Source organism: Chenopodium quinoa, unplaced genomic scaffold, assembly GCF_001683475.1.
Source record: "Chenopodium quinoa cultivar QQ74 unplaced genomic scaffold, ASM168347v1, whole genome shotgun sequence".
Lineage (NCBI taxonomy): Eukaryota > Viridiplantae > Streptophyta > Magnoliopsida > Caryophyllales > Amaranthaceae > Chenopodium > Chenopodium quinoa.
Genome location: NW_018742204.1, coordinates 21,763,144 through 21,786,389, shown reverse-complemented (window position 1 = coordinate 21,786,389; position 23,246 = coordinate 21,763,144). Strand labels below are relative to the sequence as shown.

General features: G+C 35.7%; 4 protein-coding genes across 4 annotated transcripts; 3 read left to right on the top strand and 1 right to left on the bottom strand.

The window, feature by feature from the left end:
- Positions 1-405: 405 nt before the first annotated feature.
- Positions 406-2,309, bottom strand: LOC110687191 (pentatricopeptide repeat-containing protein At2g21090-like; the record flags this gene model as incomplete). The annotated part of the gene is made up of 1 exon (XM_021863838.1): positions 406-2,309. A coding segment is annotated over one exon (1,650 nt), but the record flags the coding sequence as incomplete, so codon positions are not given.
- Positions 2,310-11,567: 9,258 nt separating this feature from the next.
- Positions 11,568-13,254, top strand: LOC110723485 (histone H3.3). The gene is made up of 3 exons (XM_021902844.1): positions 11,568-11,683; positions 12,431-12,504; positions 12,613-13,254. The coding sequence occupies exons 2-3, from the start codon at positions 12,433-12,435 to the stop codon at positions 12,949-12,951; spliced, it is 411 nt and encodes a 136-aa protein (XP_021758536.1). The 5' UTR covers positions 11,568-11,683; positions 12,431-12,432; the 3' UTR covers positions 12,952-13,254.
- Positions 13,255-14,679: 1,425 nt separating this feature from the next.
- LOC110723477 (pentatricopeptide repeat-containing protein At4g02750-like) lies at positions 14,680-17,084 on the top strand. Its single transcript, XM_021902835.1, has 2 exons — positions 14,680-15,890; positions 16,094-17,084. Exons 1-2 carry the CDS (start codon positions 15,095-15,097, stop codon positions 17,056-17,058), a joined length of 1,761 nt encoding a protein of 586 aa, XP_021758527.1. The 5' UTR covers positions 14,680-15,094; the 3' UTR covers positions 17,059-17,084.
- On the top strand, positions 17,065-21,680 carry LOC110723470 (putative WEB family protein At1g65010, chloroplastic). The gene is made up of 2 exons (XM_021902828.1): positions 17,065-19,232; positions 19,311-21,680. Exon 2 carries the CDS (start codon positions 19,368-19,370, stop codon positions 21,249-21,251), a length of 1,884 nt encoding a protein of 627 aa, XP_021758520.1. The 5' UTR covers positions 17,065-19,232; positions 19,311-19,367; the 3' UTR covers positions 21,252-21,680.
- The last annotated feature ends 1,566 nt before the right edge of the window (positions 21,681-23,246 follow it).

Sequence of the window (23,246 nt, the reverse complement as noted above, 5' to 3'; positions counted from 1 at the left end):
TAATATAAAATAATTGGATAGATGACAATTAATTTAGAATTTAAACTTTTTTTTTAAACATAATGAAGAGTAAACGTTATTTCACTAAAAAGTACAGCATTAGATTTTTAAACACATCGTACCCATCGTACCGGATTCATACATGGTAACGTACCATGTATCCGTTTCTGTACCGCGTTTCGAATCGTACCTCGTACCTTGTAACGTTGATTCAAATATAGGCATAAGTTTCTTTATCATACTTTCATACCATTATTTATGACTATCTTTGTCTTTCCCTGCGTTAGTTGGTGCACCAACTATGATTAGACCCAAAATTTTTGACTAGCAGTTGGATGTGGTAGGACATTAGAACATAAATCATGTTCAATTAAATATCATAGATGATATCAGTCAGCTCAAGAATTCAATGAAGAACAAATTTATCCATTAAAATTTTAACAAATCGGGTTAAACCTGGATCATATGCAACCCTGATTACAGTGAAACACAAGTATTCAAGATATATGCAAGTTGTATTCGTCGTTGTCAAAAATAAATAAAAAATATAAAAACGCAAGCTGTATTCTAAAATACAAGTATAGTTCTACTATACCTTATCTTGCAACAGATGAAAATTATAGCTGAAGCCAAAATTGGTTCTAACATGGAACTATAAACTATCGTGCACTAAGAGGATGAACCTTGTTGTTAGTTTCAACCCAACTACTAGCTTGCTCTTTTTTGGCACATCTTTGATCCATGAGCTGCCTCATCCATTCCACCCTCTCCCACTCCCCAGATGCAGCATGTATGCTTGAAAGCAATAAATATGGGGCATAAGAATGTGGGTCTTGTTTGATAAGGTGTTCTGCTGCTCGCTTTCCTAGCTCAACATTCTCCTGAATTCGACAGACACCAATCAGGGAATTCCATATCCTATCATCTTTACATGGCATCTTTTCCAATTGTTTCATCAGCTCATCAAAGCGTCCAGCTCTACCCAAAAGGTCAACTAGGCATGCATAATGCTCCGTGTCAGGAGAAATTTCATGATCATCCGTCATGGACTCGAAGATAGCAAGCCCCTGATCTACAAGACCCGATTGACTACATGCACTGAGAATGACTACAAGAGTTACTCTATTTGGTCTTACGCCATAAAGAATCATCTCATCAAACGCTTTGATTGCCTCCTCGCCATAACCATGTTGTGCCAGGGCACCTATCATGGGGTTCCATGACATAACATCTTCCTTAATACCCATGAGGCGAAAAACTTGCTGGCTAAGCTTTAGGCTTCCACATTTAGAATACATATCAATGATAGAGCTGACAACCACGGTATTAGGTCTAAAACAAGTTCGTATCATATAAGCATGGATTTGCTTACCGTGCTTCAATGAAGCAAGGATAGCACAAGCATTAAGCGCGCTACTGAAAGTGAACTGATTAGGTCTAATGCGAGAGATCATCATTTTGTGAAACAACTTCAGAGCAGCATGTCCAAAGTTATTCCGAGCATAGCCAGAAACCATAGCAGTCCACGAAACAGGATTCTTTGCAGGCATCGCCTTAAACAATTTTCGGGCTGATTTCATATCACCCAACTTACAATACCCTGAAATCAATACAGTCCAAGCTGGAATATCCCTAACCTGCATCTCATCAAACAATCTCCTTGCATCACTCATCAATCCACATTTAGCATAAGCATCTACAATCGAGCTCGAAAGAACCAAATTAGGAAGAAACCCAACAACCAAAACTTGACAATGTGCTTGCCTGGTTAACGCTACATCCTTCAGCTTGATCCCAATGGTCAAAACACCGGCAAAACTAAACTCATTATACCCAATAGACTCCCTTCTAAACTCCTTATAAAACCTCATAGCCTCACCATATTTCCCTTGTTGCGCATACCCAATCACCATCGTATTCCACGACACGACATCCCTTTCAGTCATCTTGTTAAAAATCCTCCTAGCAGCATCTAACATACCTAACTTAGCATACCCAGAAAGGGCATTATTCCAACTGTAAACATTTCTCACAAGCATTTTATCAAACACCTTGCGACCATCAATGTGATCACCACATTCAAAGTACATGCGCATCAGATAATTCAATACTATAGTACTGGGACGTTTCATACCAGTAGCCATCATATGAACATGCACCCATCTTCCTTCTTTGCGCGACCTAGTTTTTGCGCACTGTCCTAAAATCAATATTAAAGTTTTTGAGTCTAATCGTATGCCTTTTCTGGATAAAATGCTGAGTGAATTAGCGGCTTCTTTGAGTTTCCCTTGGTAACAAAGATCATATATACATCAATGTCTTCTACTTTCTTATACAATTATCCTGTGTAATAAGAGATCTAATTTTTAAACCATTAATAAACATTTACACATACAAATATGAACCCATTATTAGAAAATGATCATATATAGTGCAATATAAAAAGGAACAATAATTAAAATTTAACAAAAACCCAGAATCGTTAGGCCCATGAACAGCTCCCACCCCATTTTCCATCCCTAAAGATTACTTTTTGCACGAAATCCTAAAATTTAACAAAAACCCGGACATCAAATCAACTGTATATCATACGAAATCAATCAATTTTTGCTCAAATAATAAAAAAATATCTAATACCCACCCACCAAACGAAAATCCCAGAAATTCAACAAACCCTTAAAAACGAATGGGCATATAAACATACAAGAATTCAACAAAAACCCAGATCATTCAATTACAAACCATAAAAAACAGATCTTAAAACAAACTAATCACATTATAAAGATATGATTTTGAATATAATCAGGGATAATACAAAAAAAAAACGAAACAATAAACAGAAATTAAGGAGATAGGATAAAAGGCTATCCTGGGAATAAACGTAGGATGAAGAAAGAGACGGGTTTAGAGAGGAGGAGAGAGAAAAAGGGGGAAAAAGAGTTGGGTGTGGCTCACCACCCCAGTATAAGAAGGAAGGAAGGAGCCAGAAAGAGGGATAAGCTGAAGTAAAACTCGCGTCTTTGTTAGTGAAATCTATAACCCTTAAAAGTCAAATTGGGTATGAAAATTTCTACTTTTTGCTTTTCCCTTATGAATAGTGTGCACCCGATCTTACCCTTGAAATTTGCCTACACTTTGCCCTTTTATGTCTTTTTTGCTTTTCTTTTTTTTTTAATTTTTTTTTAGAAAAATTATACTTTTTCTCACACTTTTCCTCTCTCTGATCACTTTTCAATCTCTCTCTCCTCAGTTTTTTGTTTCGGTTCTTCTCTCTCCTCAAGGTGAGTTCATTGATTTTCCCTAAATTATCGAATTGTTATTTCTTGTAAAATTTTGATCTCAATTTTTACTTTTGATTTCCTGCTCGCTTTTTGCATCTCATTTGTGAATCAATTAATTGTTTCATATGACTTTTTTCGTTCTTTATCGATTGTAAATTTTCGAATTTTTGGGTTGAATTTGTGAATTTTATTGTAAAAAAAATGCGGTTTATGCGTGGGTAATTTTGGGGATTTTTATTGATTAATGTTCAAATTTCAGGTTTCAGTTCAATTTTACAAAATTAAATTCGGGAGTTTCTCTGTTAGATATATTGATGATGACGATGATGATGGCACCCCCGCCTGCTATTATGCCTCATCTTCCTCTTTCAATTTCCTCTTTCGAGGTCGTCAAGGTATACATATATTTCTCATTTCCCAGATTTTGGGTTTTTCATTTCTAATTCTTGTTTCTGCTTTCACCTTTAATCGTTAAATGTGAACCCTTTTATTGATTATATTGTTTTGATGATAACTTTGATGGGTTTGCTTTGATTTTGTTTTCAGTTTTGTTCATTTGATTTAATAGTGGTTTAGGTTTTGTTTAGGTGTTTGTTAATTGCTTGGATCAAGGAATTATTGTTGGTTTGATTTTGTGTTAATAAAATTTAAATATTTGGGATGGAATTGTGTGATAAGCAGGGTGGAGGAATTGTTATATGATTGATGAATGCATGGGTAATTACATAAATGAACATCCTTTCAAAAAATAAATCATTATTTTTATGAATCTTGCGTATACTTCTGAGTCCTCATATATAATGTCGGCCACCACTAGAATTGATTGATGTTAATTGGTTCAATAATTAGTTATTAATGACTTAATGTATGGCATTTAACATCTTAACTGACCACTTATTATGTGACAAGACTTGTATTATAGCAACTGGACTTGCCTGGTTTCCAACTAATTGATGTTAAGTTTGGGATTACAGTCTACTATACTAAAATTGCTAGAACTTTACCCACTTTCCACTCATTAAACCAAACCTTTATGATATATTTGTGGAATTTGTAGTTGGTAATTGTTCTTCCAGCACTCTTATATTCACAATTAAATGTGCCTCAATTTTTTGAGGGTACCGAATTAACAGAACAAAAGGGAAATCTATTTATCATCTACGGATCAAATCTATATTCCATATCTACTGCTATATAACTATAGTTGTTGTACAGGAGCAAATGTAAGCAGCAGGCTATCTTCTTATGTTTCTGCAAGCTCTTGGTATAGATTAGTATCCCAATATCTCATCTTTTCAGAATTAACAAGGAGTAGTTGGTACAACATGGTTTAGGCTTCTCACTTCTCAGAGTTGCATCTCCTTGGAGGATTTCTACCTGAAGTGGTCCAGCTGATCAATATGATTGAGCTTAACTGGTCGGGTCAATTTTCAGGTAGTGAGCTGGTCCACATAGCATTTTTTGAACATTTTGGTCCTCGGCTTGATTTTCTAGGGCTCTTTGGCTGACTGTTATTGCCCCTGAATTTATACCATCAATTTTCCTATTTAACAGCATAGCATTGATTTTTAAATTTCTGCTGGTTGAAAGCAGGGGTATGAATGAGTCAGCAGATATCCAAAGACAGACTGATACTTTTCCAAATTTGGCAATACCGCAATAGTATAACACTGATTTTCTGGCATTGAATTTTTCGGGTCTTGAATTGTAACAAGTCTTGTTGTTTCAGTTTACTGGTAAAAATCAACCTTGTACAGATGTGAAATCAAGAACAACATTGTTAGTTTGTAGCATAAATTTGTACTCAATGTAGTCAAATAAAGCTTACTTTTTCACTTTGTTTCTCTTATTATATGTTTATGTTCTCTGATGTAATGGGACTTGGTCATGATATTGATGTGGTTTGTGTACCATGGAATTACAGTTTAATCCAGATGAAATAGCTGCTGTTGTGAAGGGTTTCGAGGAGCCCGGTACCCTTGCACCGACTGGGTTGCACCTTAGTGGAGTTAAGTACATGGTTATTAAAATGGGGTTGTTATTCGTGGAGAGAAGGTATTGAATGATACTAATTGATTTTGATGGTTTAATTTGAGTTTGAGTTCTGTTTTTTCTGGTGTTATTTTTTTTTTCTTTGCTCGTACGTTGCATGTCACTTTTCATATGATCTAGAGGCATTCTTGGTAATAGAATCTGATACCTAAGGAATCATTAATGTTTAGAGGACCTCTTTCTCTATTGAGATGCCACGGTATTAGTTTCGGTGAGCTTAAGCACAGAGTAGCATTTATCTTTGGCTGGAATGTGTTTGAACTCGATCTATTTTTGTAGAAGCATTGATACAATCTAATGCTTTTGCTATGAAACTGAACAGGAGAGGGAAGAAAACTACAAGAGAAAAAGGGGGGCAGGAAGAGAAGTCCCAAATTTTGCAAAATCATAAAATTAGCATTGAGAAAAGAAGAATTAGAGAGGAGGAGGCAGAGGTTGATAGGTGAGTAATATGGAAGGGAGAGGGAGGGAGGAAAGTTGAGAGATAGAGTGGAGGGAGGGAGGTGAGCAAGTAGAAGGAGACTTGCTAAAATTTATAACAATTTATGAGTGATTAGGGAAAAAAAAGTGACTATGCATAGGTTGCGAAGGATAAATAAATAGAGTATAATTTGACTCTACTACAATCAAGTACAAAGAGATCTAAAAAATACAATCCATTAAAAACTAATGTGAGAAAGAGAGAGGAAAATGGAGCAAATGAAGAGAGAGGGAGGAGGGGGAGGAGAGGATGCAGCTCATATAATAATTCCACATTGTATACCAAGATTGGGTTTGTGACATGTATAGAATTGGATCCCAAGATTATACTATACTTCCACATTATTTTCTTAAACAAAGAAACCGAACATTATATTACATCAAGTGAAGAAAACTCACTCACTGAGGAAAATCCTGTCTCTTGATCAAGGGCATTGCTGGTTTATTGCTGTGAATAGTGTCACAATTCATAAATTATTTTTAGTTCTCCTATTTGTGTGATTATGATTTAAATTTGATGAAAATTGTGTTGGTAAATTGTTTTGTGTGTCAGGATTTCAATAAAAGTTAACGAAGCAAAATGGATCAGATTTAGTGCTCTGAGAGTGCATCGATGCTACTTATGAATACAGGTATAAATTCAAAACCCCGTTCTTCATGGCTCTGGTATCTTTTTAATCTGGTAGCCTCTTTATTGTGCTTTATGTTAGCCCCGTTTGAACTGTCTGTTATTTGCTAGAATAATGCTAGAAGCACAAGTATCTTTTGAAATAAATGCTTCCATTGCTCTGTTATGGTTTTGTATAGATCAAAATATGAACTAATTCGTACAATATTTCAAAATCATGTCAATCTAAGAGAGGATTCAAGACAAGAAGGAAGTGATAAAAGGAGAGATTAGGAGGGGAGATAGTGGGAATTGACTTTATAATATTAACAAAACTAAAAACTATGAGAAAGAATAGTAAAAAGAAATTTGTTTTCAAAAATTGACAGTCTAAGCTTCAATAGCATTGTTTCTGGGTTTGTCAAGAGCTTCAAACTCATATTTTTAGGTAATTTCAGTTTCATAATTTTGTTGATTCCTAATTTTTGTCAATTTTTTATATTGTTATTTTTTCCCCAATTATATATTGCTAATTATTGCAGGAAAATCCGATATTATTGGTGGGTGTTAGTTGCAAATAGAGTGATGGTTGTGGGGTAAAGATGGATTTGGATGATTTCAGAATTGAGAAATATAGGGGTGGATATTTGGGGATTATAGAACTGCACTAAAGGTAGCATCTTTATTATGGAGATGAGCTTAGAGAGAGATAGAGGGTGGAACTGGGGGAAGGATTGTGTAGTAATAATCAGAATCGAACAGGTACAAGAGGAGGAGAAGGCTTACGGTCGATTGTTTGAAGCTATTTAATGGTAAATCCTCTATTTTTTTTTGGTTTTTCTTCTCCTCTATATTTCAATATCGTTATTTCTTGAATTGAGGCTTTCTTTGCCCTTCAATTTGGTCAGTTTTTAAGTTTCGTGAAGTCAAATTTAGGGTTCCTCTCTTTTGACTGTGCGAATATAATTTGATTTTTTGTTTCTCAAATTTTCATGTTAGTGTGAGCAACTTCTCGAAAGCATACTATTTAGGCTAATAATTATTTTTATGTCATTTTACTTTTATCAATCGCCTCACCCTTATTTCTATTAATTGCATCAGTTTGATTATAGTTTTTTCTGTGGTTATAGGTTTCATTCTCTGCATCACACTTACTTAATCACACTTACTTTCGAACAAACTACTCACTCTTCATGCCATTCTATGACTACATCTATGGAACAATGGACAAGTCGACGGATACTCTGTACGAAACTTCTCTTCAGAAGCCAGAGGATGTGCCACAGAAGCTGTGCATCTTATTCATCTGACAACACCAGAATCAGCCTACCAACTTAGGTTAGGATTTGCTGACCTTGCCTCGAACCCCCTGACATCCAAATGGTATCTGTGGCTCATGTGATCTGTTACATTCAGTGGCGGATCCAGGATTTTTCAGGTGCTAGGTCACCACCGACTACTAATCAATAATTAATGCAAGAATATTTAAAAAAAAAACCTAATATTAAGTTATATTAACAATTAGATTAAGAAAACATAATGCATTTTTCGGACCAAAGAAACTTGTGATATCACACATTTTTTTCCTTTTCATTCTGAAAATTAAGTTATATTAACAATTAGATTAAGAAAACCACAAATGCTTCAATTTACAATCCACATATGCAATTATCCAAACTAATCAATTCCAAAAAAAAACAAAAAAAAAAAACAGAAACCCTAAGTTCTAATATGAAATCATCAATTAATCAATTTTACTGTCAATCTATAATATCAATTTACAGGAAACAATTTATAATATCAAATTATCAATTTACAGGAAACAATTTCAATTCCTAAAAAAAAAAAAAAAAAAAAAAAGCAGCAATTCAATTCCTAAAAAATCAGAAACCCTAACTCCCTAAATTGATAAATTATCAACAATTTCAAAAAACAATAGAACACACACTAATTGACTAGATTATATTACATAATTAACTCAATTAATCACAAATTCAAGTACTCAACCCAACAATTCAATAATTTGGGTATAATTTACAAATTTAAAAACTTAAAAACAAACTTACCTGGCAGCAAAAAGAGTCGAAGAACGCCGAGTGTGTGTGTATGCGGATGAAGCAGCCGGCGAGGCGGTGCGGCGGCGACTCCGGCGAGTAGCGGTGCGGCGGCGAAGAACCCTAAATTGATTACGCAGACAATTAAATTAACGATAAGTGATACTAAACCCTAGATTGAGAAATTGAAATTCGATGATTGATAAAAACATATTACCTCATAATCTGCTTCTTCGATGAACTATAAAAAGCCGCTTCAATGGAGAATTTAGAGTGCGCGCTTCAAATGAAGTAAAGTGAGAGAGGGGATGACTGATGTGAAAAACTCCGAAGGGAAGAAAAAGATGAAGATTTATTTTATTTTATTAATTTTTTTTTTTCACGGGAGGTTTATCTTCATTTGAAATTTAAGTATGCTTGGTAGCTTATCGCTTTGACTTAGACGACTTTATGTTAAAATATACTAGGTTAAATCTCGTGTCATGCACAGTCATAATTAAACTTTACAATAAAATTTATAAAGAATGGTGTTAATTCAACAAATTTATCTAAAAAAAATATTTGTAACAAAATAATAGTCTCTAATTAAAGATATTGATGGTCAAAGTTGTGTCGCAACAAATGCGCAAATTCAACCATAACTTATAAAAAACGGAGGAGCATAATATAATAAAATGATTTTGTTCAGTTGTTCTTATAAACGTTATGTATATTTGTAAGATTTATACAAAGTATCATACCAAAATTATTATTCCTATTTTTAATTAAAATAAATTTTAAGTCGGAGGAAAAAAAAATTATAATAATATTATGATAATCTTGGATGATGATATATGTCAATACCTTAATTTTAAACTATGTTAGTATATTTGTAACTAAAAGATTTATAGTATATAAAATATAAGTTAAAAAATAATAAAAAAAATTTAAATTGAGTATGATTGGATTAAATGTGTTGTCAAAATGGAAATAAGTATTATGGTAGGTTATAAAATGGAAGTTATTAAAATTTGGCAAAAAAAAAAAAGAAAGATAAAAAGGTGGGAAATTTTTTTATAACATCGTGACAAGTGTCACTTTAGGTTCGCTTTTAGTATAGGTTAATTGATTGATACCGTGAAAAAACACAAATAAAAACTATATTAGGGGACGAAGGGAGTATATTTTTTGAAATTAATGAATTAATTAATAAAAAGTCATGTCATCTACAAATAAATGTAGATTTATCGCACATTGGAAAATTGTTGGTATAATCATACAAGGTCCTACAGTTCTACACTTAACATTGACAAAGAATTGTTAAAATTATAAATTTGGACCACCATAAAAAATTATCTTAACCACGACATTGTCAAACACTTGGTTGTGTTGAACATCAACATCACTAATTCTATTAATGAAGTTCATTTAGAAATGGACACCCATTGAAAGTAGTTTAAGAATTAAAGCCCCATTCTTTTGGACCAGAATTTGTTAACTAGATTGAATTGAAATTAAATACGAAATAATAAATTTCATGATAATAATAATAAGAACAATATTGACTTGCCTAGAGTATCTGACAAGGGTTATTAGAAATATAATTGTCCGTAAATAGGGTTGAAAGTAAAGTTCAATTCAATCAATATTGAGAGGGAAAAAAAAAACGAGAGGATCAAGGAGTGGAGGGATGGTTAGTCCCTCCATCTTCCTCGGTATGACCAAAGTTTGATCCTCACCTCCATCCCTCTTGTGATTGGATGGGCACCCCCTTATCTTACCGTATTAAAAAAAAAAAAAAAGTCAAAACTGTTTCGGGGTTTTCTGATGTCCTGCGGGAGAGTTACAACACCGAGACTGGAACCGGACGCCTGTACCTGCAAAATAACGGAGACTCCTGGGAGCTCCGCCTCCAACGGTCAAGTTAGTACTTGTTTGAGGAGTAATAAGTGCGGAAATTAAAGGGGGAAGATCTGGTTCCTCTAGGGGAGGAGTGATCAATGTGTTCAGACTTCTCTAGGTGAGAGTAATTAATTGCTCTTTTTTCTTTAATGAGGATTAATTAAGTATTTATAGTCCTGAGAAGCGTGCCAATCTCTAGGTTTGGGGTAAACCTAGGGATGACTGGGCCTCTAAACAGGATTGGGCCTTGTTGGCCGGTTTTCCCATTTGGCACGGGTGGACACGTGGCGTGTCTCAATTGGTCCGCAGAGGACGAATCTGTAATTGACACGTGGCAGGCTCCCATTGACCTACGTGAAAGACACGTGGCGGAACCTGGTTGGTCCACTTGTCAGACGGTGATTGGTGGATAAAAATCCCCTAATCAAAAACTGAATTAGTAATTTGGATTGGAATATTTCTTAAACTAATAGGTTAATGTGATGCACGAATTTAACTATAGTTTAACCACCAAATTTATTTTTTTGAGTAGTAAGGGAGAAATGAACTTATCGTATTTAGCTTTACTAGCATTTCGGTTCAACCCTTTGATTTAGGTCATTGTTGGTACAAGACGGTTAATTAAGGACTTATTTTGTTCAACTTAATTTCAGTTCAATTCCTAATTTCTTCTCTCATATATTTCAATTCAATTCAATCCAGTCTCATTAAATTCAGTTATTTTCTGTAAATCGAAACTAGCTCTAAGTCGGGCATACTTTTGACTACTCAACAATCTACATATAGTAATTGCTCCATAAGGCCATGCCCATCCCTAGAGGCTAGAGGCCCTCCAATCCTCTCCATACAAGTAAATACAGATAATATTTTTTTTAGACTATAGATAATCTAGTTAATTGAGCTTCATTATGCAAGGGTATATGCGTCACTTTACATCACAATCAATATCCCAATTATTTTTTTTATTTTTTAATTTTTTTTAAAACCCTACAAAACGTGTTAGTTAGAATATGTCAACCAATAGGAAACCTACAAACAAACCCCCAATCCGAAGCAAACCCTTACATCAAATCACAACCGTCCACTTCATTAGAGAAAACACAACCTTCGCTATTACCCACCGTTAGATCATACAACTGTAAAAGCACACGGATCACCAATATCAGCCGTCCGATTCTCTTATCATTTGCTTACCCCCTTCACCTTATATAAACCCCTTTACCACCTACCTTTTCAAATTTCTGCTATTCTTCACATTGTAGAGAGAGAAAGAGGAGAGAGAAAGAGAAGAAATCGTCAAAGTTATCTAGCTAAGGAGTTTCATTGAGGTAAATTTCTTCTCTCTGATCTTCTTTAATCTGTCTTGAATTAATGTTTTTGATTAATTTGCTTTGATTTGTTTATTATGTTGTGATTTGAATATTCGAGGTTTCGTCTTCATGGTTTAGCTTGCGTATTAAATTAATTTCTGTAGAAATCATAATTAGGGTTTTGATATCTAGTTTGTTACAATTCATGATAATTTTAGCTTGCGTGTTGAGTTAATTTGCTGTAGAAATCATAAATAGGGTTTTGATATTTAGTTTGTTACAATTCATGATAATTTCAGTTTGCGTATTGTATTAATTTGCTGCTGAAATCATAATTAAGGTTCTGACATCTAGGTTTATACAATTTCGATTAATTTATGTAGTTTTTTGTTAATTTTTTGAGATGTTCACGTGTTTTTGTTCTTGATTGTCTTGTTATGTACTTCAAATAAATCATAAATTGTGATTTAAAGCTTTCAATTGTTTTAAAGCTATATTTTCATCTGAGATACTATTGTATGTCGTTTGAATTGGTTATTGGATCTTCAAATTTTTCGTTCGCTCTAAAAATTTGAAAATTAGGCTTTCGTTTTTGTCATAAGGTTTTGAATTTGGTGAAATATTTGAAATTCTCTTTAAGGATTCGATTGAAATTAGGGTTTAATATTCATCGAAGCTGTTTTGGCTATTATGCATTATTTAATTTGTTTGACATTGTTGATTTGATCTATTTACGTTTGCTAATTATATATCTGATTATTCTAGATATGGCCCGTACCAAGCAAACTGCTCGTAAGAGTACTGGAGGAAAGGCTCCCAGGAAGCAACTTGCTACCAAGGTATTTGATTGATCAATCTCTGTCTCTCTTATTTGAGTTGATGTTTTGATAAACTGTACACAAATCTGCAATTCAATTGTCAATCTGATTGTTATATTGTGTTGATAGGCTGCTCGTAAGTCTGCCCCAACCACCGGAGGAGTGAAGAAGCCTCACCGTTACCGTCCCGGAACTGTGGCTCTTCGTGAGATCAGGAAGTACCAGAAGAGTACTGAGCTTTTGATCAGGAAGTTGCCATTCCAGAGGTTGGTCCGTGAGATTGCCCAGGACTTTAAGACTGATCTCCGTTTCCAGTCTCATGCTGTATTGGCTCTTCAGGAAGCTGCTGAGGCTTACCTTGTTGGTCTTTTCGAGGACACTAACCTGTGTGCCATCCACGCCAAGCGTGTTACTATTATGCCTAAGGACATTCAGCTTGCCCGCAGGATCAGGGGTGAACGTGCTTAAGCAATTGAGCTTGTCTTATCGTTTGTTGCTTTTACTACTATAATAGTATTAGTTTGATGTTCTTGGTTAGGCTTAATGCAGGACTTAAATAGGGGTTGTTTTTTGTTTGGGGAAGAAGGGGTTTTCTGGTGAATGATGTAGTTAAAAGTGATGATGGGTGGTGTGTTTTGAGAGCAAGGAACTCAAACTTTGGTATATTTGGTATTTAATTTCTGTTTTTGTTGGTGTCACACTGATTTTGTGTGGAAACATTCATCTAATGTAGTTGATATATATTCAGACCTTTATGTTATTGTTTTCTTATGTTGATTTTTTGTTGTGATCTTTTTACGTTATTGATAAAATTTGTTAACCAGGTTCTTGAAGTTAAAACATGTTAAACTTTATTATGTCCATATATGCTTTGGTGTTAAGATTTAAGGTGCCTCTTTTCTATCCTTTTATGTTCAAGTTTTGTACTTGATTCCTGTCTCCACTTTCCAATACATGAAGCAATGGATAATGCATTCGCGCCTTAGGGAGAGATGTAAAAGATAAGCGTGGGTGCTTTTTCCTTTTGTACTGTTTTTAGTTATTATTTTTGCTAACCTGCTATCACCTCGACCCATTCCCCTTGTTACCTATTTATGTCTTCTTATCATATGCACGGTGCTCCTTATACTCCCAGGCTGCCCCTGTCAATTGAATTAGTTTTATAATTTTCAACTTGGAAGTGCCCACTGGAGCTATGGTGTGGTATCTGCATTTCAATGTTATAATTTCTCTACTAGCTATTTGGTATCTGCACGGACTGCATCTGCTTCCATTATACTATCAGGATCCATCGATGCTTTTTTCACTCCGTAAGATTGACATCTCATTATTTGTTAGGTGGACTTGAGATATGTTATTAGGATATTTTCAACAAGGGTGTGGGCTTGTTTTTCCTTTCCGACCATGGTGGCAACGATCTCCATGGCGGAGGCTGTTACTGTAGACCTTGAGTTGCGTTGGCTGTGAGTGGGTATGATGGTGGGTGAAGTGAGGAGATAGCGGTGAAAGAATAAATTTGTGGTGGTCAGGTGGTGGCTGGTCGTGGATAGTTATAAATGATGTAGTGCTTGCGGGTAGTCCTGGTGGCTCAACGTAGTGTTTGGGTGAAACTGTGAAAATGATAGAGTTGGGAGAGTAGAGCCGTGGAGGTCATCATTTGGGGGCTTGGGTAGGAAATATGGCTGGTTTAAGCTAATACCTTTTGTGTAATAATTTTTAGTATAGTAGGAAACTAGATTAAACCCCGTGCAATGCACGGTTGTTAAATAATTCTAGTGACAATAAATTTTACCAAAAATAATGGTTATAAATATTATTATTATAAATAGACTTTGTAGTAAAAATGAAATATTGTGAAAGAAATTAATTAAATATGTAATAGTTATAATTGGCAATTTGATATTTAAGGACATTTATTTTAGATTTTATTATACAAACTAAAAGTCATAATTTAATTACAATAATTTTTTTTAGTAAGTGATTTTGGAGGGAAAACTTTTTATAATATTATGCCAAGTGTTCTCTAAGTTTCGCCTTTAGTATAATGTAATTGATTGATATGGCTGTTTAAGCTAATACCTTTTGTGTAATAGTTTTTAGTATAGTAGGAAATATGGCTGGTTTAAGTTAATACCTTTTGTGTAATAGTTTTTAGTATAGTAATCAAAACTTATCTGTGCAACGAGAATACGAGATTTACCTGCTGCTGCTAGTCCTGCTACTACCTGCCTTACTAAGGCTACGTTTATTGTTTAATTCACCTTATTTTAGTAGTGTCTTTTAGAGTAAATACTCCGTGCTAGTGAAATTGGGGAGAGCAGAGGGGTAAAACAGTCATTGTATCGCGGCATTTAGTACTCTTAACACGTACAGCAACACCCTATAAAATGAATACATGTATAACACAGTGTAACACTAACAGTCTTAACACCCTATAAAATGAATGTAATGAACTAATGATCCCATCAAGTGATCAGCCATTAAAGCCCGCGAAATTAGCAATTGAAAGTTGACAATTGTCTCAGGTAGCTTCTTTACTTACCCAACAAAGGTATATAAACTGCGCTCTTTCTTCAACTTTCTCAACCCGTCTTTGTTTTTACCATATACTATGAAAAATGTTTGTTTTCTGCCATTTTCGTACAATCGCAGTTCACTGCTTAATTCAGCTGGTTTTCTCCATCTTCGCCATATTCTGCACCAATATAGCCTCTACTCAACTAACCATGTCTCTAATTGCAACGCCAAGATCTCTGCTCTTTCACGAGCAGGCAACATTGAGGCTGCCCGCCAACTGTTTGATAAAATGCCTAAGAGAGATGTTGTCACTTGGAATTCTCTCCTTACTGGGTATTGGAAAAATGGATTTTTCCATGAATCCAAAACACTTTTTGAGTCAATGCCAGAAAAAAATGTGGTATCTTGGAATTCTATGATAGCAGGTTGTATTGAGAATGATTTGATTGATGAGGGGTTTGAGTATTTTCATATGATGCCCAAGAGAAATGTGGCTTCATGGAATGCAATGTTATCAGGTTTTGTTAAGTATGGTAGAGTTGAGGAGGCGGTTCGGCTTTTTAGGGAGATGCCACAGAAGAATGTTGTCTCTTGCACTGCTATGATTGATGTGTATCTTCAAGAAGGAATGATGAATGAAGCAAGGGCTTTGTTTGATCAGGTTCCTCAGAAGAATGGTGTAACTTGGACTGTGATGATTAGTGGGTATGTAGAAAATGCAATGTTTACAGAAGCGAGAGAGTTGTTTGATCAGATGCCAAATAAGACTGTTGTTGCAACTACTGCGATGATAACTGGTTACTGTAAAGAGGGGAATGTGGAGGATGCCAGGAATTTGTTTGATCAGCTTAGGCAGAAGGATAATGTTGCTTGGAATGCTCTGATCACAGGTATACAATCTTGGTAGTTTGTTAGGATTTTTGCTTTAAATGCTCAATTTGTCCTATTTATAGATTATAGACAGCCTGGATTTCTACTACCTGCTGATACTAGATATCTTATTATTGTAGGCATCTTAATAATAGACAATAAGACAAGTGAATTTTATGGCGCATCGAGTTACTGTCTGTAGAACTGATTATTTGTTCTACAGGTTATACTCAAAATGAATTTGGAGAGGATGCTCTGAAATTATTTTCAGAGATGCTGAGACTGGATTTTCAACCAGACAAGGGAACATTTGTTTCTGTTCTGACTGCTTGCTCCTCTCTGACATCCTTACAAGAAGGCAGGCGAGTTCACTCGCTTGTTGTAAAGTATGGATATGGGTCAAACCTATCTGTTTGCAATGCCTTATTGTCAATGTACAGTAAGTGTGGCGGTGTTGTGGATTCAGAGTTGGCTTTTACAGAAATTCACAGCCTGGATGTTGTTTCATGGAACACCATTCTTGCTGGTTTTGCGCAACATGGTCTCTATGATAAAGCTTGTAGACTCTTCAATGAGATGTGTGCAAAGGGTTTTACTCCTAATGGAATAACTTTTCTTAGTATGTTGTCTGCTTGTGGTCACACTGGTAAGGTGAAGGATAGTATGTCGTGGTTTGATTCAATGGTTAAGGACTGTAAAATGTCTCCCAGCTCTGAGCATTATGCTTGTTTGGTTGATATATTATGTAGAGGGGGCAAATTAGAAAAGGCCTACAAAATTATTCAAGAAATGCCATTTGAAGGCAATTCTGGTGTTTGGGGAGCTCTTCTTGCAGCCTGTCATGTTTACTCGAATGTAGAACTCGGGGAGTTAGCTGCAACGAAAATACTGGAATTGGATCCTAACAATTCTGGGGCTTATGTGATGTTATCAAATATCTATGCTAGACGTGGTATGTGGAAGGAGGTTACTAAGGTAAGGCGTTCCATGAAAGAGCAGGGTATTAAGAAATCGAGTGCATATAGCTGGACAGAAATTGGTAATAAAGTGCACATTTTTGTGGGTGGGGCTGTAAGTCACCCAGAGATTGATAAAATATGTACAGCTCTAAAGCACATCAGCTTACATGTTAAAACTGCTGAAGATGTTACAGACTTGGTTTCAGAACTGACCTGTTTTGGCTCATAACTCAAGGTTGTTCATTGATGGTTTGATAAAAGGTGGCGCATTCATGGGAGTTCTGGAATGTATTGATAAGAAATTCTAGATGCACATTGCAACATAGAGTGGGATCTCCAGAGCTGATATCAGAAGCTGGATCATGCAATCGCTGCAAGCCTGCAACTAAAGGACAAGTTTTGAGGATTTAATGTTTTGATGTAGAGAAATCATTGTTGCATCCACGGGGGAATTACCTTGATGTTAGCTGATACTCTATTGCTGGGACCCCTAGCCAACTCAACATTATGGGTAGAATGTTAAATAGGTTGTGCAGGAATTTCTGACACTCGGACCCTTCAAATATGCTGGACTTGTTAGAAGTATCAGACTTGGATGTGTTGTCATTTCCAGGTATCTGTATCAATTTGAGTTTTCAGATAACGTGTTCGACATGTGTATGGCAAGGTTAATGGATATTTGGAGTACCAATCATGGAGTCTTCTATGAACCACTTTTCTTGTCACCAGATGATAACAAATTGGAACCTGGTACATTAATAGTTTGAAGTGATTGTTCCAGAGGTTCAGGTTCTTCTGTGACCATTAGGGAAAAAAAATACTGTATACAACAACATTTCTATCAGGTTTTCTCTGCTCAACTCTACATGGTTTAAAATATGAGATTAAAAACTGCAAATGTAGGGAAGGGGGTGTATTACTCTTCTTTTCCGGGATTTGTTGGTCATAAAATTTTGAATCCTAAATGGTTTCAATATGTCGGTAGCTCGGGCAAAATGGTTGATCTGCAGGAAGACTACATTTAGAGATTTTAAAAGAAAATGTGTTGTGGCAGGAATGTCAATAATAATAATTCTCTGAGCTTCTATTCTTCTTGAAGGCTTCCATTTTCGAACATTGAGGGCAAAATTAGACTTCTCAGTAAATCGTCACATTTGGATCCATATTTTATTAGTGCTGTAGCGGAGCTCTATAGAGTATGAAGTTGATGCTCATGATTCCTGAGTTGTTATCAGGTAAGCAATTCTTCCTGGTCAAAGCTGAATAGCGTTTTTGAAATTTATAATGCATATATGGGTGATATTCTTTGACAGTTTCATGAAGGTCCCGAATTAAACATTTAGAAGTTTGGCTGCTGCTTATAATCATGCTTTTATCAATCAAGGATAAATTTAGGAGTATTATTTTTTATTTTATTTTATTGTGAATGTCAATACTAGTAAAAAGGGATAAGCAGCTCATGACATCACCAACGGCAAACAGACTACATTGGTCATATGAGCTGATTTGAACCTTTCAAACAGTGGAATTTTCTTTATTTGATCAAAATATTCAAATTTGCATTTTACATTGGTTTCTAATCTAATGTCTGTCAAAATAATACAATCTGATTTATATGTATTTTCTATCTGTATGTATGGCTATGACCAGATGCGAATCACCAACCATCTCGACAGTTGACACGAGTCCCTTTTATCTCATGTTATCTCTAGTGATTTCCCTCATTATTTCAAATTTATTGCATTCATTTGAGAGCAATGACTATGGTCATTATTCCTATGTATTAGTATCGCGCTAAATTGGTAATAATCTCGAGGCAGTGGTTTTTTAGGAAAGGAAAGCCTCCAAGTTTGGAAAATATATTGAATGGCCACAAGTAAGAGATCTCATTCTTGGGTTAGCAGTGTTCCACATTCAAAGTATTCTTAGGCTTCTTCTCTGCCCTCACACTTGTTTTCTAAATATGGAAGATTCACATTACCATAGACTTTGCCTAAATTTAAGATAATGACCCTGTTAAATATATGTCCCATTTTTCTCTGTCCTCCTCTTTTGACTGATCTTGTTCTCCTCTCAACGAGGAAAAAAAAAAAAACCAAAAAAATTAAAAAAATTAAAAAAAAAAAAAAATTAAAAAAAAAAATAAAATTCTGGGTAGGGCTGGAGTTTGTTCATTTCTCAGGCTTTACTCATTCTAATCAAATCTTTTGGGGTTATTGGTTTACTTTTCATTACTGGTATTACATTTCCCCTATTATTTTTAGCAGGTCAAGATACTTGATATCGACTTTTTGAATAAATTTTTAATTTTAATAAAGGGGAAATAAATAAAATTCTGAACCTTTTTTTGTTGGAATTTTATCCAAAACTTGTCAGAAACTCAAAGGTGGTCAATCTTCTCAGGTATTGTTCAACTGCATGGCATATTAATTTGTTTTCTTGTTTCTTTTTGAGTTTGATTTATATTATCTTGAGTTTTAGGAGGATGCTGATTCTCATGCAATCCTTTCAAAGAAAATATTTGTCAGCGGTTCAGAGATGCAGGAGCAAATGATAAGCTATGATGACATCCAAGAAGAGCTCAACGAGGTGAAGGCTCGATCAAGGATAACGGAGAGGGAGAGAGATCACGCGTTTAACGAGATGAGAGAAATCAAGATGCAGATGGAAAATGCAGATATAAACAATCTGAAGGAAGCCCTTAGAGAAGCAAACAGGGATTTACAGATAAAGGATAAAACCATAAAGTCCCTGAGATCTGAGGTTGATAAGCTGAAGCAATTGGAATTTAAGTTGATTGAGACGGAAGCTTCACTACAGACGGTGAAAGAAGAGACAATCAGTTTTAAATCCTCTCTCGCTCAGGCAGAGGCCTCATTATCCGATAGCAGAAAGAAGGTGGATGAGTTAGTGGTTGAAGTAGGCAGAAGGAAGGATTCAGAAGAAAAGCTGTCTGAGTCGGTTGCTGCACAAACAAGCCAGATTGAGCAGTCCAATGTCTTGCTAGAAGAATCAAAGCTTCAAGTTACTTCACTTCTAGAGAAAATTCAGGAGTTGGAAGAGGAAAGACAAAGGAAAGATAAAGAGGCAGGGAAAGAGATAGAGAGGCTTAAAAATGAGGTTTCGGTGCACAAAGAAAATGCCTTTCGTGGCTATGGGAGGTATGAAACTGCATCTGTGGAGACGAAAACTTTGTTGGATGAGATTGATATTCTAAAGAATGAGCTGAAGCTGGCCGTGGAAGCAGAAGACAATAGTAAGAAGGCCATGGATGACCTTGCAGTGGCTTTAAAAGAAGTTGCTATCGAATCCAACCAGGCCAAGGAAAAGCTCACATCTACAGAGCAGCAGCTAGAAGCAATGAATGAGGAAGCAGCCAATTTAAAAAAAATGGTGAAGAGCACTGAAGAGGCATATGAAGCTCTTTTGAAAGCCTCGAAGAAAGAGAATGATATGCTGAAAAATACAGTTGACAGGTTAAGATTAGAGGCAGAGGAGTCTCTTTTGGCCTGGAATGACAGAGAAATCCAATTTGTAAACTGTATAAAGACGACTGATGATGAGAAAAATACTGCCCAAGAGGAATGCAATAAACTGGCTAAGTTGCTTAGAGAAGCTGAAGGGATGAACGAAAAATCAAAGGAAGAGAATAAGAATTTGAGAGATATACTTAAGCAAGCTCTGAGTGAAGCTAATGTGGCTAAAGAGGCTTCTAGTCTAGCTAGAGCTGAGAACTCTTACCTCAAGGATGCCCTTGTTGAGAAGGATAAAGCCCTTATTACCCTTGCTCAGGAAACTGAGCGCCTTCGAATCAATGAGGCCGAGTCAAATGACACTATTAAAGAATTGAAACGGGTAATTATTTCAGGATCTAAAAAAGAAATTGCAAAACTCGAGAAGGAGAACAAAGAGCAGAAGAAGGAGAAAGAAAACAAAGATCAGAAAAAGGAAAAGGAGAACAAAGAGCAGAGAAAAGTGGCAAAGAAAGAAACTGCAGCAGAGAACACAGAGAAGGATGCAAAAGAAGGCAGAAGATTGAGTAGTACATTCAGTTTTGATCTCAACCAGTTCTGGCCTTCGATTCCTGGTATAGCATGCAAGTCAAGCAAGGACATTGATGAGGACACAGATGAGGATGATGCCCTTGGTGGTTCCATATTCGACCTGGTAGGATCCCCGGTGAAGGACTACCATCGGCAAACAACATCATCTGGCAGTAGTGAAGAAAATCTGGTTTTTGATAACTTCGACGAGGATGCACAGTTTGATGATATGGAGATGGATAGGGCGTCACAAGGGAAGAGGAAAGCGTTGCTAAGGAGATTTGGTGACCTCTTGCGGAGGAAAAATTCTCACCCACCAAAGGACTTACCTCACCCAGCAAAAGATGTACCACCCTCACCAAAGGAGATAGCAGCTTAGTTAGTTAGCTGAATCCTTATCAACTTTAAACAATCTTATTTTTGCTAGTAGTCTCAAAGTCTGTTTTCGTGTTAGATCTCTCATTTTGTTGACGCCCACTATTTGGGGGTGATCGGAGGAAAAAATAGCACATACTGTAGATTTTAGAAGAATATACCATTCAATAACCTGTAATACTCCTTGCAAATACTTACAAGATAAGGAGTTAATTTAATTATGGTCAGTGTAAGTTTCTATCTACTTATATCAACTGTTAGGATTCTGCACCCATCCAAGCTGCAACTTGACACCAATCCATTCCAAAAGGCAGCACTATTTTGAAATTATAGCATACTTTTGATAATTCACAAATGAGCTAATATCAAGTTTTTGCACATTTGTGATTGGTAGAGCTCATTAGAAATTTCTACGCGCTGATGGAACTGCTCACTCAGGTTACTTCCAGTTTGTTTGGCACCCACGACATGTCGATATGGCAAGTCTTACCAGTACAGCAGTGTAAAAACCATCATCCTACAAAGTGGCATTCTCATGCATCTGGTGGGAAATGAATTGCCTACATCAGGTTGAATCTTTTGATTTGAATCGGGTCATTTCTAGTCTTTTTTTTTTCTAGATTTGAAATATCAATCAATAGAGTATGTAAACAGAGAAATAAATAGCAAAGGAGCCATTTTGTTAAATTTAAAAAGTAGTTGATGTTGGTTCATATTTGAGTCTGAAAGTTAAGACAACCAAAGAGCTGCAACAGACCTCTATCATACACATTGACTTTGGAAATTCGAGCACCCGACTTAAAGCGTACCTTACTACCTACTAGTAATTTCAATCAGAAACAATAAGATATGCCTGTGCTAAGAAAACAACCATTAAAGCGGACACGATTCTAAGCACTCATTTCTGTGACTAGCACCAAAAATTTAAGTAAATACTACGGATATAATCAGATAACTGATGTAGTGAACCTTTTAGCCTTTTTAACTACTACACCGTACTTCAAATCTCATGAATATGACAGGAAAAAAGATTTTGAGTCAATAGAAAAAGAGTTCAAAAAGTTTTTCAAAAGATAACTAAAGAATAAGGACATTTTGTCATTGAGGAGAATATGCATTTTTGAAGTTTTATCCATCTCGTATCCTCGTGCGAAATGATATAAATGGCTAATTATGATTTCTCAGAATTTTGATACTAGCTGAGGGCAGATGAATACAAACTTAAGAGTTAAGATCATCAATTGTTGGAATAAGTTTTTTTTTTTTTTTTTGAAACAATAGTTGGAATAAGTTAAATAAGCACAAATTTGAGATATTTTATGGAGTATGTTTTATATTTGGATTGTGTAACAGGTTTATGTATGGTTAATTATTTATGCATCTAGAATTGCTGGATTGAGGAAATTTGTATGTATTCTTACTTCTTAGTAGAGCTGTCAATTCGGGTAAACGAGTCGGGTTTGGGTCAGGTAAGAGTGGGTCGGGTTAACTCGGGTTGGGTCAATTCAGACTAATTCCATAACCTATGCGGGTCGGGTTTGGGTTGAGTCATGCTTGAGTCGGGTCACATCGGGTCATACTTCTTATTGGGTTTGGGTCGGGTTTAGGTCGGGTTAATAACAGGTCGGGTTACATTCGGATCGGGTGAACAATAAGTCGGGTTTAATTCGGGTTTTCACGGGTTATAACGGGTTAGGGTAATTCTCGGGTTCGGTTCAAGTCATAATTTGCGGGTTAGAATCAGGTCGGGTCATTCTCGGGTTTAAGTCGGGTTTCGTTCAAGTCAATAATTTGCGGATTATAATCAGGTCGGGTCATTTTCAAGTCGGTCTCAGGTTCAAGTCGGATTCGGTTCAAGTCAATAATTTGCGGGTTATAATCTTGGGGTATTTCCAAGTCGGGTCATTCTCGGATTCAAGTCGGATTATTTTCAAGTCAATAATTTGCAGGTTACAATCTGGTCGGGTCATTTCCAAGTCAGGTCATATTCGGGTTCAAC